General features: G+C 46.6%; 1 protein-coding gene across 2 annotated transcripts in view; it reads left to right on the top strand.

The window, feature by feature from the left end:
- LOC127008922 (homeotic protein ultrabithorax-like) overlaps positions 1-21,491 on the top strand; it is a 168,948-nt gene extending 147,457 nt beyond the window's left edge. Inside the window, exon 3 of one of the 2 annotated variants that reach the window (XM_050881407.1) lies at positions 21,384-21,491. In XM_050881407.1, the coding sequence (XP_050737364.1) occupies positions 21,384-21,418 (35 nt within the window). In that variant the 3' untranslated portion in view covers positions 21,419-21,491. Of the gene's footprint in view, positions 1-9,500; positions 9,634-21,383 lie in introns of those variants that run through there. The other variant, XM_050881406.1, reaches the window with a different exon arrangement.
- Positions 21,492-24,570: the final 3,079 nt, after the last annotated feature.

Genomic DNA, 24,570 nt, shown 5'->3' with positions numbered 1-24,570 from the left:
AAGCGAATCCAATGAGATATCAATAATCCCTCTCTGTGTACATATACTCTCTCTCTCTCTCTCTCTCTCTCTCTCTCTCTCTCTCTCTCTCTCTCTCTCTCTCTCTCTCTCTCTCTCTCTCTCTCGCTTTCTCCTCTTTAATAAAACTAATTTACACTACGTTATCCAAGTCACCATAAATATTTCAATCCTAAGAGCACAAAAGGTATTACGCCAACTTACACTTCCTCGCCCCTTTACTTCGCCGCCGCCAAGAAGTGCCCGCCGACCCCAGGGTAAGCACTCGTAATGTTGAGCAGCCGTGTTTGTTGTCATCGTTAGCCCGGCGGGGGGTAGTACTTACCTCGGCTTAATGCTGGCTATTACCTCATCCTGGTAAATTACCCGACGGCCACCTAAGCTGTGTAATGATGGCCGTCTTGCATGGAGCTACTTAATAATTGTTTGGTAACGAGAGGGGGAAGGAAGGCGCGGAGGGAGGGGAGGTAGAGGAGGAGGAGGAGGAGGAGGAGGAAGTGGATGGGGGAGGTTATAGTGCTTAGGAAGGGGAGGATGAAGAAGGAGAATGGAGTGTTAAAGGGATTGAGGAGGTGAATGGTGAATGAGACCAATAAAGGAAATGAGAACTAATCGGAAGGAGATAGAAAAGTGAAGAGGCGAGGAGGGAGTTCGGTGTGAGGGATACAAATGAAAGTTAAATAGTGTTCTAATGAGACTTGTACTACGCAAACACAGACACACACACACACACACACACACGCACACGACCCATTCCTCCCTCTCACACACATACGGCAGTGGCCTGTAAGGTCCTTCACATCCCTTTAAAAACTTTCTTTGACCCTGTTTTTCCCTTCTTTCCTCTCGTGCAGGAAGGGTGGGATTCAGTTACCCATTCGAACCCTCTTCCCTGCCCAACGATAAGGAAAAGGACCTCAAAAATGGTCTCTTTTCTTCCCTCCCTCCCTCGTCCTTCCCTCCCTCCTCTCTCTTCTCTCCTCCCTCTCTCCTTCCCTCCTTCCCTCCTTCCTCCCCTCTCTTCCCCCGCTACTCCAAGCCCCTTCTCGCCCCTTCCCGCAGATACTTTTATATGACTTTTATAGGTGAAGTTTGTGCGTCGGTGTGATCTTCCATGTCGTTCCTTGTCTTCTTTTCCGCATTTGTTGCTATTTTGTGTACTCTTTTTCCCCTGGTCAAAGATTTTACCTTATTCTATACATTCTTTTTGCTTTGTCTTTTCTTTGGTGTACTTATATACTTATCTTGCCTTTATTATATTGGATTTTTTTTCTTGTCGTTGTTTCTCGTGATGGTTTTGTTCCTTTGCCAACGACTAAGTGATTTTTATTGGTATTCACACTTTCTTTTTTCTCTCTCTCCTGCTGGCCATAGGTTTACTTAAATACTTATCTTCACTTTATTATATTGGATTTCTCTTCATTTTGGGTTTTTCGTAGAGGTTTTGTTCGTCTGCCAACGACTAAGTGACTCTCTTCATTGATAATCACACTTTTTTTCTCCCCTATCTTAGTCATAGCTTTACTTAAATACTTATCGTGACTTTATTATATTGGATTTCTCTTCATTTTGGGTTTTTCGTAGAGGTTTTGTTCCTTTGCCAACGACTAAGTGATTGGCTTCATTGCTGTTCACACTTTCTATTTTTTCTTTCTCTATTCTGTTGGCCATTGGTTTACTTCTATACTCCTCTTCACTTTATTATATTTGGCTCCTTTTCATTTTGGGTTTCTCGTAATGGTTTTGTTCCTCTGCCAACGACTAAGTGACTCTCTTCATTGGTATTCACACTTTTTTATCTCCTTCTCTCCTCTGTTGGCCATTTCACCGAACGAAGCATTATAGGGAGGGACCCATCCTCTTCCTCTTAATCTTCCTTTTTTTGTCGCCGCTCCAAATGGTCCTTCGTAGGCACTAAATGGGATTAGATGAGACAGGATCCTGGAAGGGGTGCTTAGGCCTCTCGTCGTGTCGTGTCGAGGGCCGTTGTTAAGAGATTATTGGTCCTCTATCTGTCTTAGGTCTTACTTCGTGTTAATGGTTAAAGATTTTACTTTAGTTTACCTTTCGTTGCCGGTTTTTCCTTCTCGGTTTGATTAATTTGCGCTCGTTGGTGGTTGTTGGCGTGCTGAATAGTGCCACTTGGAGCTGGCGGTAATTTGCGTGGTGATTGATTTTGTGTACATGTGCTGCTCGCTTTATGCACACATGGTTTGCACGCGATTGTATATATACACACACACACACACACACCTGCATCACTTATCAATTTTCTGTCCGCAGCTCATAACTTTCTGCACGTACGCACTTCTGAGTAGGTGTGTGTGTGTGTGTGTGTGTGTGTGTGTGTGTGTGTGTGTGTGTGTGTGAATGCATGAGTGGGTGAGCACACAGCCGCCCTCAGCACGCCCCTACCCGCCCTTTGAGCCGCCCCGATGATCGCCCGCGAGTACTGGCCGATGATTTACCGCCGCCGCCGCGCCTCGCCCATATGTCAGGCAAAAAGCGTCAAGGTTCTCAATGCGTGTGATTTATCGCGGATACGTAAAGACCATGTGCCGCAGTAACTGGTGTTTAGAGGTGTCATAATGCCTCCCGCCTCGTTCTGTGCACGGGCGGCGGTCTCATACACTTCCTCCTCCTCCTCCTCCTCTTCCTCCTCCTCCTCGCTTATGTGACAAAGTAGTACAGCTGGGTGTGGCGACCTTCACCTGATTGACACCTGAGCTCGGCGTGCCACCTGGACACTCGGGAGGGGGGGGGGAGGTTACTATTACCAGTACTATGCAACAACTACTACTGCTACTACTTTTACTACTACTACTACTACTACTACTACTACTACTACTACTACTACTACTACTACTACTACTACTACTACTACTACTACTACTACTACTACTACTACTACTACTACTGTGACGAAAACTAAGTACGTATAACAGAGGATCAGTGAAGGCGGGACGTGACCGTTACGTGACGCTGAAATATCGTTCGTGACGCGTCTACCGTAACTCTCGCCTGTCACCGCCACAACCACCCCCTCACATTCCCCTCCCGTGACCGAGCAATATTTGGTCAGCTCGTAAAAAATGACTCTCTATCGTGATTGTTGGTGGAAATTACGTCAACACACCTTGCACTCTTATATAGATGGATGCAAGTATGAAAAGGTGTGTAGATAACCAGATAAATGGATATACAGGGTGATAGATGGGAGTGAGGTCCGCTTTCGACGGGTTTCATGACAGAGCGGAGTGGTCACATCCCGCCTCTTGCGTCTGTTTGGGGCCTACCTTCCTCCACACAGGTAAACAGTTTACAGTTTTACAACCAGCCAGCGCCTGAAGGGTATACATCAGGCCCGTTTACCCGCGCCCGCTGAACCACTTAACGTGAGGCCATAAACACCCGCCCAGCGCCCTCTGTACAACAATTAACTGCTTGGCTACCTGCAGCCTCACCCTTCTCCCTCCTCCACCTGACACCGGCCGACCCCGCTCACGCCCGCGCCCTTACCGTGTTCTTACCCTTGCAACCCTCTGCTGCTGCCTCTACAGATACAAGACACGTCAGACATTATAAGAAAGAAAGTGCTTATCGGTCCCTGTCAAAACACTTCGTCTAAATCCCTGTTCAGTATGTGTTAGGAAAGAGGAAGCTGATGGTGTTTAGCTAGAATTGCATTTCAAATAAATCAAAGGCGGATATTTACCTTCATACATTTTTTTCTTCTTGGACAACGATCACTTTGTTTACTCCATGGGGGCTTCCTTAGTTTGATTTCGAAGGAGACTAAACACAGTGACTTATCGGTATTAGGGTTACACAAACATGACTCCCCGGGAAGAAGGAAAAAGAAGAGGAGGAGGAGGAGTAAGGGGAAATAACACGGATGGTTTCTAAATGTCGGTAATGGTAACGGAGAAGCTGTGTGTCAGACAAAAAGAAGGCAGGAAGTGAGGGAGCAGGACGAAGAGAAATAGAAAAGGGAAGCAGGTATGAAAGTAAGAGGAAGAAGAATGAAGAGGAAGGCATATAAAAATGGTGACTGTAAAACGATATAAAAGGATGTAAAAATGAGAAAAGAAAAAATCAGGAAAAATAATTGAAGAAGACAAGGAGACAAAAAAAAAAGGGGAAAATAAGTGAAGAAGACAACGAGGCGTAAGCGAAGGAGATGTGGAAGGAAGAAGAGAAAACGGAGAAATAGAAGAAGGAGGAGGAGGAGGAGGAGGAGGCATGTCGTCGGTGCCTGGAGAGAGTGAGTTATGATTTCTCTCTTTTGTTGGTTTTGCTTATCTCTGGGCTGCAGGGAGGAAGGGAATGAGCAGTGGAGAGACGGAGGAAGGAATGCTCTCTTAGGACAAAGGGAGATAATCAGCTGCTAAGGAGGCGAGCACGTGGGGATGAAGAGAAAAAAATAGGTAACTGAATAAAACTTACTCATAACTAAGAAAAAAGTAGAATATTATAGTTATCCCGTTACATTCATTCATTTTCCATTCGTTATTCCTTCCTTCAAACTTCCCTTTCTCCTTTCCTCCCTCCCTCCACCTCTCATGAACCCAAACATTCTTAAAAGCCAACGTGGTGATATTCGTGGGAACTCTTATTAGCACCACAAACACGCCGAATATTTCAATTAAGAAAAGAGTGACACGTGGGACAGTAGGAGAGAGAGAGAGAGAGAGAGAGAGAGAGAGAGAGAGAGAGAGAGAGTTGGGGCGACAAGTCAAATCCTTCCTCCCTCCTATAGTCGAGCGCCCAAGCCGACCATGGGACTTGGGTTACGAGCACTTGCGGGTCATTATGGCTAGTAAAGAGGCGTGGGAACGGCCCCTCTGCGGTGGTGATTTTCAACTTTATGTGGACGTTATAGGTACTTGCCGGCCCGTAACACACGCGTTAGAATCATGTTTATGTTCTCCTGCGCTGGGCTTGGCCGGACCTGCATGATGTAACGGAGTGCCGCGCCGGGCAGGGATGCACTTCCTCGCCGACCTGTTGAGCGTCTCGGCGGCGTTTTTGCGGTGGCTTTACAGGCTCTTAAGGGCTGATTTGAGGCGGCGTTAGCGGCCACGAAGGGAGCGCTGGGCGAGGGCGGCGCGGGTCTTGCTCACTCTATTTTTACTTCCGTCAGCCTTTACGGTTTTCCTGGGCCGGTTTATTCTTACGGTTTTATATGCAAGTAACTATTTTTTATTTAGCTTTTACTGGAAGCCGGGAACGAGTGTTTGGTGGACGGCTTTACATACTTTTTGGATTATGTATGCGTCATTTCACTATTATCACACTCAAATTTTCTCTCTGCTTGATAGATACAATTATAGGCGCTAATAGCTAATAATACATCAAGTGTTGACGCCCAATGGTGAGATAAATATAGTGTTGCCAGGAAACACTTATCGGCGTATGTAATACATTTCGTGCACCCAATTAACCTGACGGGTGTAAAGCTGCAACACCTGGCCGTCTGGGACACCTGATAAAGCGGTGCAGACACACTTTCCCTATTGACGGGTGGTAGGACACGGTGCTTGGTGGGGAGGGAGGAGGGGAGGGGGGTGACAACGGGCAAGTGAAAGGAAAAGTTGTTGGGTGTTTGAGTAAAGGGAAGATATTTTGTGTTAAGGACAGGTGCAGAGGTTGCATAATGGGTTAAAACGGAGGACGGACTCAAATGAAGGGAGGAAGGTGTTTGATAAGGGGAATATTTGGTGTAAAACAAGAATTATAAAAGTAAAAATGTACGGGAAATGGATAACAGCAGACGAAAGGGGAAACATACAGGAAGATGAGTAAAGTTAGAAGAGGAGAAAGAAGATAAAATGGAGTAGAAATGTTTACTGTAAAGAGGGGCAGGATCCTTTATGTAGTTTTTCTTACATATAATGATAGAAAACCTCTTAATTTAGTTTATCGATTGTTTCAGTATAATTAAAATAAAATAACGAAAATTTTTGACAAGGAACATCATGTAACCCAAGAATTCAGTGGGTGAAGAAAATTAACTGTCGACAAACAAAGAAAATGGGCCAGAAAGAAAAAAAACAACAACAACGAGGTACCATAACTCAGGAGCAGACGAGGATGAAGATAAATAGAAGACGAAGGGGAGGAGGCGAGGCAACTCTCAACACCCTAATGGCAAACGTCAAATACTCGAGTCCCCGCGGTCGAGTCACTTCTGCGGTAACTAGTGTGAACATTAGGTGGCGGAGGGAGGAGGCGGGGCGCGGGGCCATACCATAAATACTCCACTGACGGCGTTACTGTTTTGTGTCCCAGTTTGATGTCTCTGATTGGGGAACCGAACCAAGGCTGTCGAGTATGCACGTAATATACAACAACACGGGCTTTCCACTATTCATCAACATGGGGGGAGTTTTCGTAGATGTGTACAGAAAAAAAAAAAATAGAGAAGTGTGGAGTTTATTGTCGCGTCTCGAATCAATATTGAAAACTCCACCTGCTCCGCGCCACGACAAAGAGCATCAATAAATCGCCGGAGGTTGAGGTTTTGTGGCAGTGTTTGTGTGTGTGATTGATCGGAGGAAGGAATATTGGGTTGCGGACGTAATATTAAGGCGATGCTATTATGTTTTCTTTCTATAACATTCTCATTGTGTTTATTGTTGAGTGGGGAAGGGTGAGGAGGTGCAGGGAGAGGGGAATGCATGTGAATAAAGATTTATGGAGCGTCTTCTGGCAAGCAATTTCGCGTACTTTGAACCGTGTAAAGGATGTAAATAAGTTGAATGGAAAGAGGAAATGAATGGAGTTTTTATGAAAGATTCTATCGCGGACTGAAGATTTTCTAATACTATTATTATTTGTAGTAGCACTAGTATAAGTATTAGTGTTATTTGTGTTATGTTATTACCACACATAACACAATATAAACGCTGCCATCATAAACGTAACTCACCCGACACGTTGTTACAGTATTAAGCCTCGAATCCTCCCTCATATTTTTAACACCATACTTAAAGTGGCCCCATTTGGCGAGTCTCCAGTCAAGGTCTTAGACATGGCCAGTGGACGATTAATTAAAGAGGGTCTGCCGGAGCACGGGGAGGCGTGAACGGGAAATGGTCGATAGTGGGGAAGGGCGGAGTCGAAGGAGTATGATGGTGATGGGTTGGCTGGAGGCTACTGACGGAGGCGGAGGAGAAGGGGGAAGAAGGGAGAGAAGGGTAGGATAAGGGTTATTGGACAGTGATGAGCGCGAGGGAGGTAACAACGAGGATGATGGCAGGAGGCTGATGAGGGAGATGAGATAATGCAGGAAGGTGGCGGTGAGGGTAAGGGAATGAGTAGCCATATGAGGATGTTCGGGAAAAGAATGAAAAAAGTCCATGTGATGTAAGTTTAACCGAGTTGCTTCATATACAAGAACTGAATTGAGGGAAGAAAGATGTAAATTAAAAGAAAGGAGACGCACGAACATGAAATAAAACGACGCAGACGCTCACATTACTCTCCACCACGCCAGTTTTTACGTCAGGACCACTGTGGCGCATTTACCCTTCCCTCCCAGATGCAAGCGTGTCATAATCTCCGCATTAAAATCCAACAAAACGCTCACAGGAATCTCTTTGTGCGAAGGATAAAGCAGCTCTTCAGACACGATTACAATAATTAAGCATCCAAACGAAACCGGCCTCAGAGCCCCGCCCAGAGGCACGCCACCACCTACTGACCACTCCGAGCCGTCCGTCTTCGTTAGCAGGACGGGGAAACACTGCGCTGCTAATGCTCGCTACGGTTATTACCGATGACAATGAGCGGGGGAGAGGAGTGAGTAATGGTCGTCCCTCCTCCCCATGATTGACACCCGGCAAGGGTCAGCTGGTACGAGTTTGCTCCACGCCTTAGAGGAGTCACATATATCATGCTAAAAAAAGCGGGATAACTGTGGCCCAATGTTAATTTGCCTACGACTATTAAGCGTTATAAGTGTGATCAAGGGTAAACTTAGTGTTGATAGTGCCTCAGATTTCACGTGCTCCCATATCATCACTAAATATGTGGTCCTTTAATTCTTACAATCTATGAATGGTCCCTGAAACGTTGACTTTTTAAATCTACAGAAATGATGGTATGCCGAGGAGCCACTTTGTATAGGCACTTCTAATACAGCATATTACTTCGCTTGTTTCATTTAATCAGTAAAAAACATGATACTTGTTGACGAAGATTTAAGGATCCTGGGCCTATTTGTTATCACCTTTATTTGGCTCTCACCATTCACAACTAAGAACACCTGGATCGACATATTATTGATCCTCGGTTGATGTGTCCGTAAGGTGATAAGTGTGGACCTGTCACTGCCATCACGCCCTGCACGGTGTTCTGTGTGCTTTATAGGCTCCAGGAGTGTTCGTCTGGTTTATTGAGGTATAAATCGCTCCCTCAGCTTTGTCTTGTGACGTGCTGAGGCGTGTTTCTGGAATTACAGGTGAAAATACATCGCAAAGGACGTATATTTCGACTACTGCATGTTAGAGTTTATGGACACGTTCGTTGAGGTACATGAGATTTTCAACAATGAACCAAGCAAGGCCAGTATGAGGCATGGAAGTAGGCCTGAAGGCACAGTGCAGTGGTCTTTTCTTCCAACCCTGAAGCCGAATGTAAATATATTGTGTGGGTGTAAATGTGGGAGGATAGAAAGTGAACCAGGAAGTGTATTTGTATATCGTGCATGGCGATGTGAGGGAAAGAGGGGGGGGAGGAGAATGTGTGTGTGTGTGTGTGTGTGTGTGTGTGTGTGTGTGTGTGTGTGTGTGTAACTGTCTTGTATACCTGTAAGGGGAGCAAGGTGGGAGGGGTAGCGTGACCTCCGTGCCGCGAGACTGTCTATCACCTCCTCACCGCCGCCGCCCTCGCCTGTTATTGCTCTCTTAAAGGGCGGCAATAAGACGACATTATTAAGGCCTAGAGGTGGCAGCGGGCGGTATAGAGCAGGGCGGCACGGGACGGGCGGCCTCACGTACTCCTCAACTTGGAATACAACGTTCACTTCGCTGTTGTGCTGCGATGGTTTGTGATACAGGTGCGAGAATGATGTATTGTGTATTTTCTTGTTTCACTAAATCTCCACCACTTGATAACTGAGCTCTTATAATGTGTCTATAGAATTAATTAGGGGAACGATTGCCATTCTTCTGACCATGGAGTTAAAGGAGTTGTTTGATACATTGTTTTATGACCATCCAGGAAATACGTGGAATATGTGTGTGTGTGTGTGTGTGTGTGTGTGTGTGTGTGTGTGTGTGTGTGTGTGTGTGTGTGTGTGTGCGTGTGCGTGTGGGATCGATAAATATATTCACATTTGCATAGGAATTTCCTCTCTGTTTGAAGTCGCCTGACGCACGCAATATATCTTTGGTTGACAGGCTGAATAGTAAGGCAGGCACTTGGGTTCCCTCACTATACCTGATTGTTCACTAACCTTGTTTTCTCTTTGTCCGCAGGTACTGTACACTCGAGATATGCATGCACAGGAAAGTAATGTAGGCACCCGGAGGGGTCACAACCTCCTGGACGTCACCGGTGAGTAGAGCTGAGAGCCACGAGCTATTTTGGGTTGTACATTATTAAGCAGAAGTAGTTTATGGCCACAATCTATTGTCAGGCTTTGAGCAACTTTCACTTTATCCCTTTACCACACTCAGACATTTACATTATCATAAAAGAGCAAGTTCCTGAGGTTACTGTTAATTGAGACAGAAGTATGAGTACTGAAGTCTTATTGGGGTTATAATTTGCTAGGTGTGATCTTTTGGTATGAAAATGACTAGATGGAATTTGCTCAAAGCTAACAACATTGTGTCCTTAGCACAGTAGGCGAGAGGTGAGTGGCTTTGTGTTCAGCCAGGCATGCCATCCAGCCATCCAGCTAGTCAGTGGTGACGGTAGTGTTTGGTGTTGGTGCTAGTGATTATACTGGTGATGGTTGTAGCTGGTGCTGTCACAAGTTTTTCTATTAAACTGATACTTTTTATGATTGTTGTGATGGCAGGTCTTATTTACGCTTGGCATGTTGTTTAATGGCTTTACCTGTGTGGGTTGGCTCTATACCTGGCACTTCACACAGCACACCTTTGGCTCTACATGGCTCACGCTGGCTCTAAACGGCTCACCTGTCCCTCCCAGCACGTTTGTCTTTGGCCAGATGGATTTTGCTTCTCCCTCTCTTGCTCTGCTGTCCCTCTCTTTCTTCCTTCCTTGTACAAATGTATAAATCTATCTCATTCATTATACGGAATGACAACAGGTCTCAATAGAATACTAGCCTTGAAAACATGAACATTCCTACTTAAATTTGTAGATAAAAAGATCAAAAAAGAGGAAGTTTTTGAAGAGTTAGTTCTGTTTTCAAGTTCATCGTTCAGCCTCTCCTCCACCTTGTCCACGTGGCTTCCTCCTCTGCGTCAAATTGTTGCATAGCGTGAGGTGAAGGCGAGTCACGTATAATGTCTTTCCTCTGACCCCGATCGCAGTTTCTTTAGTTTGTCCCGTCTTCCATGACCTTCAGTCTGTTCTTTTTTTTTTCAGTAGCAAGTCAAAAAGGGGAGGAGGAGAAGGAAGAAAAAGGAATTCATTTGCTATATTCTCTCCTCTACGTCCTTCAGGCATTTCTTTTCTTCTTCAGCAGTGGGATTCAAAAGGAAGTGTAGAAAGGGAAGGAAGAGGAGGAGGAGGAAGAACAGAAGTAGTAGTAGTAGGAGGAAGTAGAGAAGGAAAAGGAAGAGGAAGAATAGAGGGAAGAGTAGGAGGTGGGGAAATGACAGAAACAGGAGGAGAATAAAAAGGAGGAGGAGGAAAGAGAGGAGTAGGGTGAGAAGGAGTAGGAAGAGGAAGTAGAGAAGGAAAAAGAGGAGGAAGAATCGAAGGAGGAGGAAGAGGAGGGGAGAGGACAAACACATGAGGAGAATAAGAAGGAGGAGGAGGAAAGAGAGGAGGAGGGGGAGGAGGAGGGGACACGCAGCCACTATTATCACTCCTGACATTCGCACGATCACGGTAATTATCCTTGAAGGTTCCTTACACGCGACCACCACCACCACCACCACCCTCCTGCCGACGACCCCGCACGTTCGGCGCTACTCGGCCCGTGTCGTGACCTTGATGGATGGAGTGCCGCCTAGGGTTGCTATCAGCGTTGGCCGTTTAGGGAGTGGACGGAAGCGTTTTAATTGCACCTCTTTCGCTATAACTGTTCTAAATGAGTTTGTCTGTATTATGTTATCGTGCGTTAATAGTCTTTGTTTATCATTTGATCGATGTTTGATGTGTTGGAGTTCTTTGTACGTAATGAAGCGTTTTTATTTGTTTGTTTTTTTGCGTTGTATTGCCTTGGTTCGTCTACCGCCATCCAGGCTCCTTACTATATAAAAAGTTTGTATCATCCAAGCTTTTTCTTCTTTTCTTTCTATCATCCAAGCACTTCAAAAGCATAAAAAAGTTTGTATCATCCAAGCTTTTTCTTCTTTTCTTTCTATCATCCAAGCACTTCAAAAGCATAAAAAAGTTTGTATCATCCAAGCTTTTTCTTCTTTTCTTTCTATCATCCAAGCACTTCAAAAGCATAAAAAAGTTTGTATCATCCAAGCTTTTTCTTCTTTTCTTTCTATCATCCAAGCACTTTAAAAGCATAAAAAAGTTTGTATCATCCAAGCTTTTTCTTCTTTTCTTTCTATCATCCAAGCACTTCAAAAGCATAAAAAAGTTTCTATCATCCAAGCTTTTTCTTCTTTTCTTTCTATCATCCAAGCACTTCAAAAGCATAAAAAAGTTTCTATCATCCAAGCTTTTTCTTCTTTTCATTCTATCATCCAAACACTTCAAAAGCATAAAAAAGTTTGTATCATCCAAGTTTTTTTTTCTTGCCGGCTTTTTTTCGCTATTTTTTTTTTGCCCTTGAGCTTCTTCCTTTACTCTAGAAAAACAAAACGCATAAGAAGTTTCTGTCATTCAAGGTCTTCGAGTGCATAAGAAATTTCTCTTCCTCAGATTAAAGTAAAAAATCACATAGTTAGGTAATCATGGTTGCTACCCGCCGGACTAACTCAACTCTCTCATCCTTCTTTCTAGCACCTCTCCTCCCCCACGCCTTATCCTTCCCTCCCCCTCCACCCAGCCCCACCTTCTCCTCCTGCTACTCCCTTCCCCCTCCCCCTCCCCAGCTGCGCCCAACCAGCCACCGTCACTCATACTCACCTCCCCACCGGTGCCAGCAGTGCCATAATAAGTGCCACAACTCTGACTGAATGACAGGATTCATGAGCCACTCCCCCACTCTTCCTTCCCCTCCCCTCCCTCTCCCCGTCTTCCCTTTCTGCTCCCCATTCCTCCCCCACATTGCCGTCTCCTGCCTCACCCTTTCCTTTTCTCTTTCATGCCCTCTTCTCCCTCTCCTCCTATCATCTACCTTATGCCTTTTTTTTTTTTACTTCGATGTTCCCGTTTTTCTTTTCATTTACTCGTCGTCTCATGCGTCTTTTACCTCTCTCTCTTTACGTAACCTATCTCTTTTACTCTATAAGCCTCCCATTTCTCTCCTGTCTCCCGTCCTCCTCTATTCCCTCCCTTCACCTTCCTCTCCCTCGGCCATCCTTTACCATTCCTCTCATTCCTCACGTTCTCCTCCCTAACACACTCTTCACTTACTCCCTTCACTTATCTATCCCCCTTTCCCATTTTCCTCTCCTTCCTCTCTTTTCTCATCTCCCATTCAGTATTCTTTTTTTGTAATTTTCACTTCGTATAATTATTTCACTTGCTTTTTTTATGCTTTTTCTCGGTGGTAAGTGGGTGCTCGGTAAAACTAATCTCCTTTTTAACTCATCTTTAATCCTCGTCTCCTTTCCCCACAACCATCATCCCCACCTATCATGTATTCTCCTCTTCTTCCTCCTCCGTAACCTACCCTCCGTCGCCTCTAATAAACTCTTAGTCACCGACACGCCATGATTCGCAACTTTCACTAATGACGCGACCTTTGAGCAACACGTGGAACTTCCTCACTCACGTTGTTTTACCTTCCGTGTTTTGCCGAGGTAGTGACGTAAGGACCGGCCACCCCCTCACCGGCCCCTCAATATGATAATTATCCACATTGATAGAGGAAAGGGTGGATCTCCCCTCCAGTCTTCTCCCCTCGTTTCCCCATCTCCGTCCTCCCCTTCCTCACCCCTCTTTTTCTTACTCCCCGCGGCTCCTCGTAATGAAACAATATGTCACCTGCCGTCTTGCCTCCCCTGCCTCCCCTCTTCCCACCTGCAGCGTCTGCCACACACGTATAAAACTGCCATTTTTTCCCCCCTCCCCGTGCAGTGTTGTGTAAGCTTTGGGCAGAGACGGAGAGGGATGGGGCGGGGAGGGCAGTTCTTCTTTTCTCCTCCCTATTCAAGCGACGTCTGGACAAGAGCAGGTGCAAAGGGCGGTAATTCATCTCATTATTCATTTTTTTTTTCTTTGCGTAGCGGGTGGAAGAGAAAGGTGAGGGAGAGGAGGAGGATAAAAGGAGAGAGATGGAGGGGGATTATCATTATCACTTACTATTTACTTTCCACTTTATTTAACCGGCTAAAGAGGTGAGTGAAATAGCTAATGATACTCTAGTCCATTTATTCTGTGTGTTATCGATTTGTAAGGGGGAGGAGGAGGAGGAGGAGGGGGAGGAGGGACGGCGAGGAAAAGGTAGGCGGGCGGCCGGTGGCTCTTCGTTACCTGTGCCGTGGAAGATTAATGTGGGAATAGGGGGAGCAGCGGGCTTAACCTCGACCACAGAAAATTAGGGGGAGCGGAAGAGGAAGAGGGGCGGGACGGGAAGGGAAGACAGGTAAACGGGAATATGGAGGAGGCCGTAAACCAACAAGCCACCTGTCACTCCACCCGACTTAAGACCCCGTTGATCGATACCTGAAATTAACGTGTAGCTGCGTCAGGTAATCATTAAGGAGGATACTTTCAAGGGGGGGGGGGGGGTTATCTATTTATTTTTTCTGGGTGGTTCGTGAAGGCCAGCCCCTCCCCCCTCTCCTACCCCCCTTCCCCTCTCCCTCTCCCTCTCCCTCGTGACCTGCAGGGGACCAACTGGCACAGGAAACGTCTAATGGCGTTCATTGTGCAGTGAAACGTGGTAGATGGTTAGTTTAGGGACTCGTGTGGGGGGGAGGAGGGAGGGGGGCGTTGTGTGTGTGTGTGTGTGTGTGTGTGGTGTGTGAGTGTGTGAGTGTGTGTGTGTACTCGCGCGTTGTGATTGTAATAGGCTGAAAATCAAAGAAGGTTTTCCGTCCGCTGCTGTACAAAAGATATTAAGTAAGAGTTGACGGAAGAATCGACTTTTAGCAAATCTTTCATCACATGTCATCGTTATCATCAAACTATTAACTTGATTTTCACGCGTGTCTGTCCTCAAAGTCTTCAACCAGAAAGTACTTCACATCATCAAGACGGTGAAGGAAAACAATACTGAAAGATAAACAGTAAAGCAGCTGCAGCCCTGGTTGAGAACATATAAAAAGTGGTCGAAATAATAAGTGTGGACAGGTGGTACTCGTCTTGTTTACCATACTGGCACACCTTCCGTTTCCTCCCCACACACGCCTTGCAAGTGACTGGCTGACCGACCCACTGCGACACTCATCCACCTCACGGGGCCACAGAAGCAGAGGCAGGGGGCGTAATCCCTTTGAAGACGCACCCGGAGACACTAAGACCTCAAACACAGCGTCTCAACTCCTTCAAACTAGACCTGGATGGAAATTCCCAGCCCAACGCGGCGAAAATGTGCTGTAAGGGGTCAGTTAGTGCAATAAAACGCGCCCTCAAAGTCGAAATTCCCGTCCATAAGTGAGTTCAATTGACCCCAAGAAACTTTTGCTCATTAGCCCCCCTCTCTGGCGCTATCCCGAGGCCTGGAAGGGGGCGTGTGGGGGGGGGGGCGGCTGAGGGAGGATCGCAGGTGTGTTTGCATGATATATTGAACTTCTCAGAGGGATTAGCCGCCGTTGTCAAGGAGATGAGCGGGAGGAGCGAGGGAGGGGGAGGGAGCGAGGAAGGAAGGAGGGAACGGAGTGAGGGGAAAGGAGAGGGGGAAAGAAAGAAAGGAAGGGAGGAGTTAGTTAACAGGAGGAAAAATACACACACACACACACACACACACACACACACACACACACACACACACACACACACACACACACGGTAGATAATAAAGTATACGTAACCAGGCCTGTAAAGTCTGGCTCGCGATATGATGAATAGCCACCGAGCGACAGTGTGACGGGCGATGAGGCCTTTCTCCTCCTCCTCCTATTCCTCCTCCTCCTCCTCCTCCTCCTCCTACTACTACTACTACTACTACTACTACTACTACTACTACTACTACTACTACTACTACTACTACTACTACTACTATTATTCCTTTTCCTCCACTCTTGCATATCCCCATCGTCGCCCAGTACCTAAAGTAACATAGATAATATTGCTAGTAGTCTTCTATAGTGAAGAAGTTATTGGGACTTGTTTATAGCTTTCTAGGCCTATCTACTCTTTTTAGAAATATGTAATCGTTTAATAGAGTCACGTGCTTTTCATTCACGCTATTCAAAGCAACACATTCGTTTTCTTTTGTGTGATGAAGTCGTTAGAGGGGCTGGGTGGTGGCGTGAGCGGATGCGGGAACGAGAGGAAGTGCTGGGAGGGCGTGGACACACTCAGCGGGGCGCGATAAGATCTCCCCCGCGTGGACTTCCCGAGATAAGTAAACCTGGACGCAGAGACTGTCACTGATAGCACACCGGCGGGGCGATACCTGTGCAGCGGTGGCCTCAAATTACCTGTCATTAGGAATCCGGCGCGCTCCGAGGGGCGAGTTAACATCTTTATCACGAGGCGCGTGCAGACAAAAGGAGGAAGAGGAACAATGGACTCTGTTTGGCAGGAATGTTTATTGGCAGGTGTCCGGCCAGGTGAGACAACAATACCTGGCCTTCGTTACAGTAAATGCAAATGAGGCCAAGGTTTGATTGCATATCATTAAAGCGAGGAACACAAAGAGAGGGATGGACACGTGACGCAGCGATAAAAGAATAAAGAGCTTTTAACGAGGGGAAAAAATATAAACAGTTGTGGCTAATTACTTTAAGAGGAGGGACAAGGATGGATTCAGGGCGTTGTGGAGACAGACAAAGGAAGGATGACAGTAGGATGCCAACGAGAATGATATAGGCCACATTGATCCTTCCTTCGCATTCCTCACATTCTTTTTTCTTCCTTACCTCTTGCTTCCTTTCATCTTTACTTCCCTACTTACTTCCCTCCTTGTCCTTCACCCAAAGTCAAGGGCGAGATACAGTACACTTACATCGTTGTCGCGGAACATTTCTAGACAAGACGAGGCTCGAGACACAGAGAGGCAGGGCAGCAGCGGCATGACTCAAGGGGTGAGGAACAGCACAAGCGACGGCCGCCACCATAACCCTCTCGTCTCCCTTCTCATCACGGAGCTTTAAGTGAAAGAAAACGGGGTTATCACGGACATTCAACCCCTCCCCCTCCTCCTCCTCCTCCTGCTCCTCCGTCTGCCTTGCCTCGCTCCCCTCCTCCTACCCCTCCCGACGGATAGGACCCCCCTTACTCCTCCGTCCCCCCTCACGTCTACTGCTCTCCCCTCCGTCCCCTCTTCCCCTGCCTCCTACAACAGGCCGCGTCCGAATGTGTGGATTGCTGCCTTACGCTTAAAGTTGTCCTGTCTGTTGGCCGCGGCGAGGGTGCGGGTGGCGTGTGTGGGTGAGCAGGTGTGGCGGGCGTGCTGTCACCTGGGTGCCGGACCGTCGGACTGAAGGTGACGCTAAAGCCTTCATTGGTCCGCCGGGTTCGTTTGAGTGGCAAATGCTGATAAATGATAAGACCCTAATTACACAAGTTTATACGCATCAGAGTTTTTATAGGCACACACAGCTGCAGTGATGTGTGTGTGTGTGTGTGTGTGTGTATGTGTGTGTGTGTGTTTATTGTCCTGCTTTCAAGGTTGCGTATTTGTGTGCTGTAATTATGCGTAAATATGTAGATTTGGATTAAAACAAAGAATTGAAATTGTATGTGGCTTTAGGCTATGTATTTCCGTGCATGGGAGTGCCTTTTAACAGAATATTCTCAATGCCAAGGTAGGACATAAATTTCTCTCTCTCTCTCTCTCTCTCTCTCTCTCTCTCTCTCTCTCTCTCTCTCTCTCTCTCTCTCTCTCTCTCTCTCTCTCTCTCTCTCTCTCTCTCTCTCTCTCTCTCTCTCTCTCTCTCTCTCTCTCTCTCTCTCTCTCTCTCTCTCTCTATATATATATATATGATTAACGTTTTACTTTGATACTGAGAACATTTGCAAAAGTCTACTCCTGTGCCGTGAAATACATAAAGATAAATACATTCAGTCTCCCCTGCCTGGGCGCGCACGGAAGGCGGTGGGAGCGTGGCGGCCCAGCTGCGAGCAACACTGTGTGATAAACTCTGCGGGCCTGACACGCCGCCCGTCGGAAACATCACACGGCAGGGAGGAGGGGCCGGGGTGCCAGACGGCGAGGGGGCGCGGGGGAAGGTGGGGGCTTTTGGGGGGAGGGAACGGGAGGTCGAAGCAACTCGTATCCCAGGCTGTGAACCCTTGTGTGCTCCAGGCCGAGGCAGCTCCTCCAGCAGCCTCTGAACAGTGTAATGTTAGCATGACTTCTTGTAGAGGCGGGTACGGTGTCCTTTCGAGGTTTTCTTACTAAACAAGAAACATATATTTTTCACATTTTACTCACCCTGCGTTTGGACAACAGAAAACTGCAAAATGTGTAAAAACTCGAAACAAAGGGATTCTGCATAGCTTTACACTCGCCATCCACGTGTCATACTGCTTTTAGTTACATTTTTGACTCACGACCGCTTTCCCTTTGTTTTACCTTCAAACCAAGACTAAAAAATGATATAAAAGCAGGAAGGTAATCCACGAAGAAAAGAAAAAGAAGAAGGAGGAGGAGGGGGGACGAGCCTTGCGAAACAGTGGCAGACGCGAGAACCATAAAATATTTTCACTTCACACTTGATAAACTGTCGCGACCCTGAAGCCCCTGAACCGTGTCCTGCCACGCTCCCATGATCCCTGACGCCCTTGTGCACTGCCAGGCGGATAATTACTCTCATTGGAGGTTGCTGACTTCCATTCTCTGCTGTGAAGACAGAGAAGCATACGTGAAGGGAACCTGTACCTCACCAGCAGAGTTATGTATGTGTTCATTACTCGCTCGTCTGCTTGTGTGACTTGTCCTCGTCTTAGCAGATAAGCCAGGTCTCAGAAGGTCAGGTCGAGGGCTTCTACGACCTCCCCCGTGACCCAGGCCGCGGGGGCAGGCGTGTAGCGTACCTCAGCAATGGTCGTGCCGGTTCAAGGGTGTGCATCCTGACGGGTCAACGATCAGGTGCGATATTTCAGTCTTGTCCACACCGTAAAGTTGTGGAGTTGTCATAACTCCGGCGGCTCATAAACACGAGGCCGCTCAGTCATCACCCTGACGAGGAGGTGGACAGCATATGCTTTATCTTGTACTCATGGTCTCTCTCTCTCTCTCTCTCTCTCTCTCTCTCTCTCTCTCTCTCTCTCTCTCTCTCTCAACGGCGCGCGCGCGCGTGATTTTTCTCTTCTGCGGTGTTTTAAGTCTAACGAAGCCGCCGCCTCCTCCTCCTCCTACCCTCCTGCGTGAGTGCGTCGTCGTTCTCTCCCTCGCCCGCCTCAAGCAGCGGCGGCGGGGGCGGCAGCAGCAGTAACCACAGCAGTAGTAGTCGGGTGCCCAACCTTCCTTTCCTACGGTTACATTCTCTCTGTGATGATTCGAAGTCGAGCGCAGTAAACCCCGGTGTGCAAAGGTGCCTCGCCATGGTACTATAGACGCCCACGTCCGGTGCTGGCGGAGGAGCAGCCACTCACTCAGAAGCAGCACCAGAGGCCGCCATAATGGAAGCTTTGCACAGGTTCCGCGAGGCGCCTGGAGCTTCATCTAGCAACTCGGTCATTGATTTCCCTCCCAACTCCACCGCCAGCCCGGGCTGATGTGGAGAGCGCCCGAGAGACACGTGGTTGCTCTCTGCCGGGATGGCGAGTCTCCCTGCCCTCCCCAGACTCGGTGCTGGTGCTCGTGGTCTTTGTGGATAACCTTCCTTTGGTCGCCGCCTCGTCGCCGCCTTCCCTCGCCATGGCGTCCAAGGACACCTCAAGCAGTTGCGAATCTGAGAGTGAAGGTGATGTGGCCTGTCTTTTCCATGTCCTCGTGTTGAAGTCCCACCATTGGTGCGGAAGTTCTTGCCCTTGTGTGCCCCGCCGCGCCTGCCGATCACAAAGGCTTGACACGGGAGCGTCTCAGCCAGCCTCCGACGCGCGTTTCTTCCGCCTTTATAATACATATTTTTTAGCCGTGCTGTTCGTCGTGTAATTGTTGTTTTATCCTTTTGTACCTGCTCTGTGTTGCCTGACGCATTGGTGTGTTTCAGGTAGTTTCTGTAACACTTCTTTGGGTCCGTATTGTCACCCTACACTTCTGTCCTCTACAATTTCCTCACGTCCCTAGTCAAGTTAACAAAAGGACGGCGTCGCCCCCTGCGGTCCCGGGAGAAAATGGACTTTTATGTGTCTTGCATACCCGAGCCCCATTCAGTTTTGTAATACGTTCCGTGAGCATCTTGAAGACTCGACCTTAACACACAAGAAACACATTTTCCTTTCTCCTCCCTTCAGGCACGTCTAGACTGGTCTCTGACAGCTCCCAACAGAGAGCAACAAGAGCAACAGGGTGGTGGTGGTGGTGATGGTGGTGGCAATGGTGGTGGTGGCGGTTCCTTGTTGATAAAAACCGCGTCCTCCGCCTCCTCTCTCTCCTCTGCATCCCCCAACCCCCCCGTCCCCTTCCCAGCCTCCCCGACGTAGCATCCTGGCTGGTGATCTATTTGGGTCTTGACGCCCACGACTGCGCAGACCCCGCCCTCCCCCTTCCCCCTCGTCCCACTCCCCCCAGGTCTCCCTTCTCGCGTCGCTCTTGCAGGCAAACCGATACTCCAAGACTCCCGCTCACCTTCCTACTCCCTCTCTCCTCTGTAGTACTTCTGTCTTCTGCTGCCCCTCCATCAGCCCAAACTATTCCTCTTTTTCAGATGCTCCTCTTGTCCTCACCTCGCCTTAAAATATTTCCGAATGTGAGCAAAGAAACTAAAATCCTCAAGTATTAAGATATTTTACGACTCGTTTTAGAACCTAATGGCATTTCTATAGCCAAAAGATTTTTTAAAGTAATCTAATGGAAATAAAAATTGCTTATCTGTATACAATAATCTTGTAACTGAATATTCTTCTGCAAAATAGCATGCTGTCCGTAGTTGCGTTTGGTATACATGTAACCACTTCGTCACCGGTCACTGACAAGGTGCTGCAGGTGTGACGAGGGCACCGACGAGGCCCAGAGAGGCAGACTCGAGGTGTGTCCGTCAGGAGCAGCTTGCAGGTCGTTAGTGCCCATCAGATCACGCCTCGGCCCGCGTGACGAGGGTTCCATTATGGGTTGGCTACACTGAGCTGCTCTTCATTCTACAGCGACAAGGCGCGGCGGCTGGGACTCCTTTTCTTTCACGCCTCTGATGCTTCTGCTCCTTGTGGTGATGTGTGGCGGCTGATGTGTGTGTGTCTTGTCTGTTCTATTCTTTTCCTCTTCCAACACACTTCACATTTCTGCACATTTCAAAACTCCCACATTTCTACACATTTCAAAACTCCCACAGACTTTGCCTCCCTGCACTGTCAAGCCTCCCTCTCCTCCGGGTGCTGCTAACTGTGCCCTGACTCTTCCTCTATGTTGCACCCTTGCTTCACCTCTGCTTGAGTGTGCCGCCTTGAGGCCGAGCTGCTCTAGCCGGCCTATTTTGCTTGCTGGTCAGAGTTAAGCCTTCTCGTGCGCCAGATGTCTCTTTCCACAGCTGATTGGAGTAAGCTTACTTTTAATCTGTGCTAATGAACCATTGTTTTATTGCTTCATCGTTTTTTTTTCTTGAGTGTGTGTCATGTTATGAATTTTATAGCTTTAATTAAGATGCTTTATGTGTGTCACTAATAGCATGATTTCAGTTTGTCAAACATATGCTTTGTTCCTAGTTACAAGTAACTTCATATTAATCTCATATTAATCAGGCATTGAAGTGCGGTTGCACTGTTGTTTGTTTCGCATTTAAATGTTAACCCCTAAAAGACCTTCATTTTGCCATTGTGTGTTCATAGGGTGGCTTTCCCAGGCATCTTAACCCGAGCCATGATTACTTGCATTCAATCCACAGCTCGGAACTCGTGCCCGTGGACATCCGGTAAGTAGGCCTCCCAACGCTGATTGTCAGTTTGCATGTAGCACGTCCCGGGGCGGCAAAGACCAGGTGAGTTTTGAGGTTGTTTTCTGTAAGACAGTATTGTGTACCTTACGCCTCAGATACTCTGGATGGAGGGACTCCTCTCAGTCCGTCTCTGGAGGCTTGTAGCTGTGTGCTTTCGGTGCCTGGTCATCGGACGCTGATCGTCCTCACTGCCGTGGGTAAATGGTTGTCATTCTGGTGTGTCTTCTTGTCTCCTCCTCTGTCCTTTTTATCTTGGCTACGTGAGCCAACCTTCCCTTGTCTCTCCGCGCGAGTGTGATCCCCCTTACCGCCCAAACAAAGACTCGACTCACTGGTTTTCCCGTGTAACTGTTCGGTTTTCCGTCCTCCAAGTGAATCAGCAGTTTTAACTTTACATCACTTCATTATGACTCATTTGCATGTCATTTCAATTCTTTTTTTATATCGAGACTCAAAAATCACAGCAGTTTTATGAGGACAACATATGGAAAAAAAGCTTTACGCTGAAGCCGGTTTCCCTGCCTCCTCTTACATTACCATTCTAACTATACTCAGTGGCTCCTTCAACATGTAAAACAACTAGTGAATATTTAACTCTTCAACTATAAATACACGGCGCAGAGTGGAGGATAAGGGGGGCGAGGAACAGCGATGAATACCTTTTTTGGGGGGCGAGTGGTGCCTGAGGGAGGTGTGAAGGGACAGGAAGGCGGGGAGGTGGGGGGTGTAGAAGATACGAGCTAAAGGCAAGAGGCAAGTGTTGGATGACAGGGTGAAAGAGGGCGATGAAAAGGTGAGGGGCAGTAGAGGGATGACGATGGACTGTGAGGGAGTGGGCGAGGGATTGGGCTGGAGATGGCGAGTAAGGGGTTGAAGGTGGTGGTAGGAATGGTGGGGAGTGGTGAAGGTAGGTATGTCATGCTGAGCCACTGCCAACAGGACACAGAGGAATGACTTGTGTGTATATCGGGCTGCAAGAGAAGAGACGCATTAGAGCAGATCAACTGTCTCTCTCGCCCTCCCGCCTCCCCTGCCCACCTAGCCATACCCACACCCACATCCACTCTTTGCACACTCACTCTGAGCCTTTCCGAACACCTTAACTGCCACACAATCACTCTTTTTGCTCCCCACACTTGGCATCACCCCTCCTCCATCGCCATTTCTGTTATATTCACCGTCACATAAAATAGTTTCTTGTTTTGCCTCGACACCTCTACTATTTTATATCCTGTTTGTGTCTTTCGAATTTGCTTAACTGAATTGAGTTATGTATTGACGCCTGATTATCAACACTGCTTTTCATTAGGCGATTATATATTGCATCTTTGCGCTTAATTATTCAAGAGAATATTTTCCATTCTGTTGCATCGGAAATTATGACATTCATCAACTGATTCATGTTAGGGATGTGACGCTGCTACATTATCTCTCCTGGTGCCATATCTTTGCGTTTTGTTATTGTTATTTTAGGTTTATGCTTAGTACAGAGAGTAAGCATCATACAAAATATTTAGTTGATATTAGTATTCCTCAGACTGTTTAGAAGTTATCTCGGTTTAATGAGGTCATGCTATGCAATGACCTGGCTGTATTGAAGGTCACCTTTAGAGACGTGTCGCAACATTCTGTGGAGCAATGTCTGTCGGAACCCTGATTTCAATGAATGTCAGAGGAAAAAGAAAAACCGTTTCTCAGTGGAGTATGGAATGAAGGCTTTGTCCTGGAGGCAGCGAAGTGCGGCGTCCGTCGAGCACAGATCCTGCCATTGTCACCTGCTCGCGCTACTCACCTGCCGCGTCGCCTGCACCTGACACTCCCACCGCTCCTTTCGGTACATATTTTTCCCTTTTCATGGATACCAACGCGATGGAATAACTTAATTTGTATGTAGCTTAATGCGTATTCATGATTATCTAACTACACCTTGATGGAATTTATTACCCGTTGCTTTCGTTCCTAAAATTGTAGGGCGTTAAGACTGATGGTGATGGATGGCACGCCAGTGAGATGCCTTTGTTGTCACAAATATGACAAATTTCTTAATAGCCAGGGAAGGAAGGCTCAAAACCCGGTGTATACATAAAGAATTGCTTCTACTTCTCAGCTCAGGAATGGCGAAGCGAGTAAAACCTTCATCGTGGCTGATTTGAGCCCGGTGTTGGGTTTTAATAAACACCTTTTTTGTGTGTTATGCTGAAGAGCAACACTGATTCATCATAGTTGCTTACGTTCTCACCACCCGCTATGTACCAAGAACTTCACTAAATTACTCCTCGGTCCACGCAATGTTTTCCTCGGGTGGTCCTTCAGGCGCTCGCGAGGACCAGTTCTCATTATATATTAATTGTAGAGCAAAGATAAATACGCAGAGGGTGTCACGTCCACCATTATAATCCAACGTAAATTTGCGCTTCGTGATATATTAGGGAATAAATCAGACGTGCTTTATGCGCGGATAATCAGACGAAGTAATACTTCATTGCCGGCGCCGCGCACGACACAGTAGCGGCTTGTGGGTGTCCTCAAGGCGGCCGGTCACTCCTCGCTGCCCTTGTCCAGTGTAAAAGCGATACTCTCGATGCTCCTCGCCCTAAACATGATCACTGCAAGAACTACCGAACTCTGTAGTAATACTAACGACCCTTCGTTTCAATCTGCTATGAAAGGGAAGAGATTCTATCCATGTTTTGTTAAGTTTGCTCGCTGTATTAAATCTCATTATTAAATATTACCTGGAGATAATAAACATTTCATATGAACTGACCATATTGCAAGAAACGAGACACGTTTGCGTTTTTTTCACTTCCAGTAGCTTTGGTATAATTCAGATTTTCTTTGTCACAAACCTCATACAAACATATATATATATATATATATATATATATATATATATATATATATATATATATATATATATATATATATATATATATATATATATATGTATATATATATATATATATATATATATATATATATATATATATATATATATATATATATATATATATATATATATATATATATATATATATATATATATATATATATATATATATATATATATATATATATATATATATATATATATATATATATATATATATATATATATATATATATATATATATAT

Source organism: Eriocheir sinensis, chromosome 39 (genome assembly GCF_024679095.1).
Source record: "Eriocheir sinensis breed Jianghai 21 chromosome 39, ASM2467909v1, whole genome shotgun sequence".
Classification (NCBI taxonomy): Eukaryota; Metazoa; Arthropoda; class Malacostraca; order Decapoda; family Varunidae; genus Eriocheir; species Eriocheir sinensis.
The sequence above is the reverse complement of the archived record's forward strand: the minus strand, read 5'-3'. Positions and strand labels throughout refer to the sequence as shown.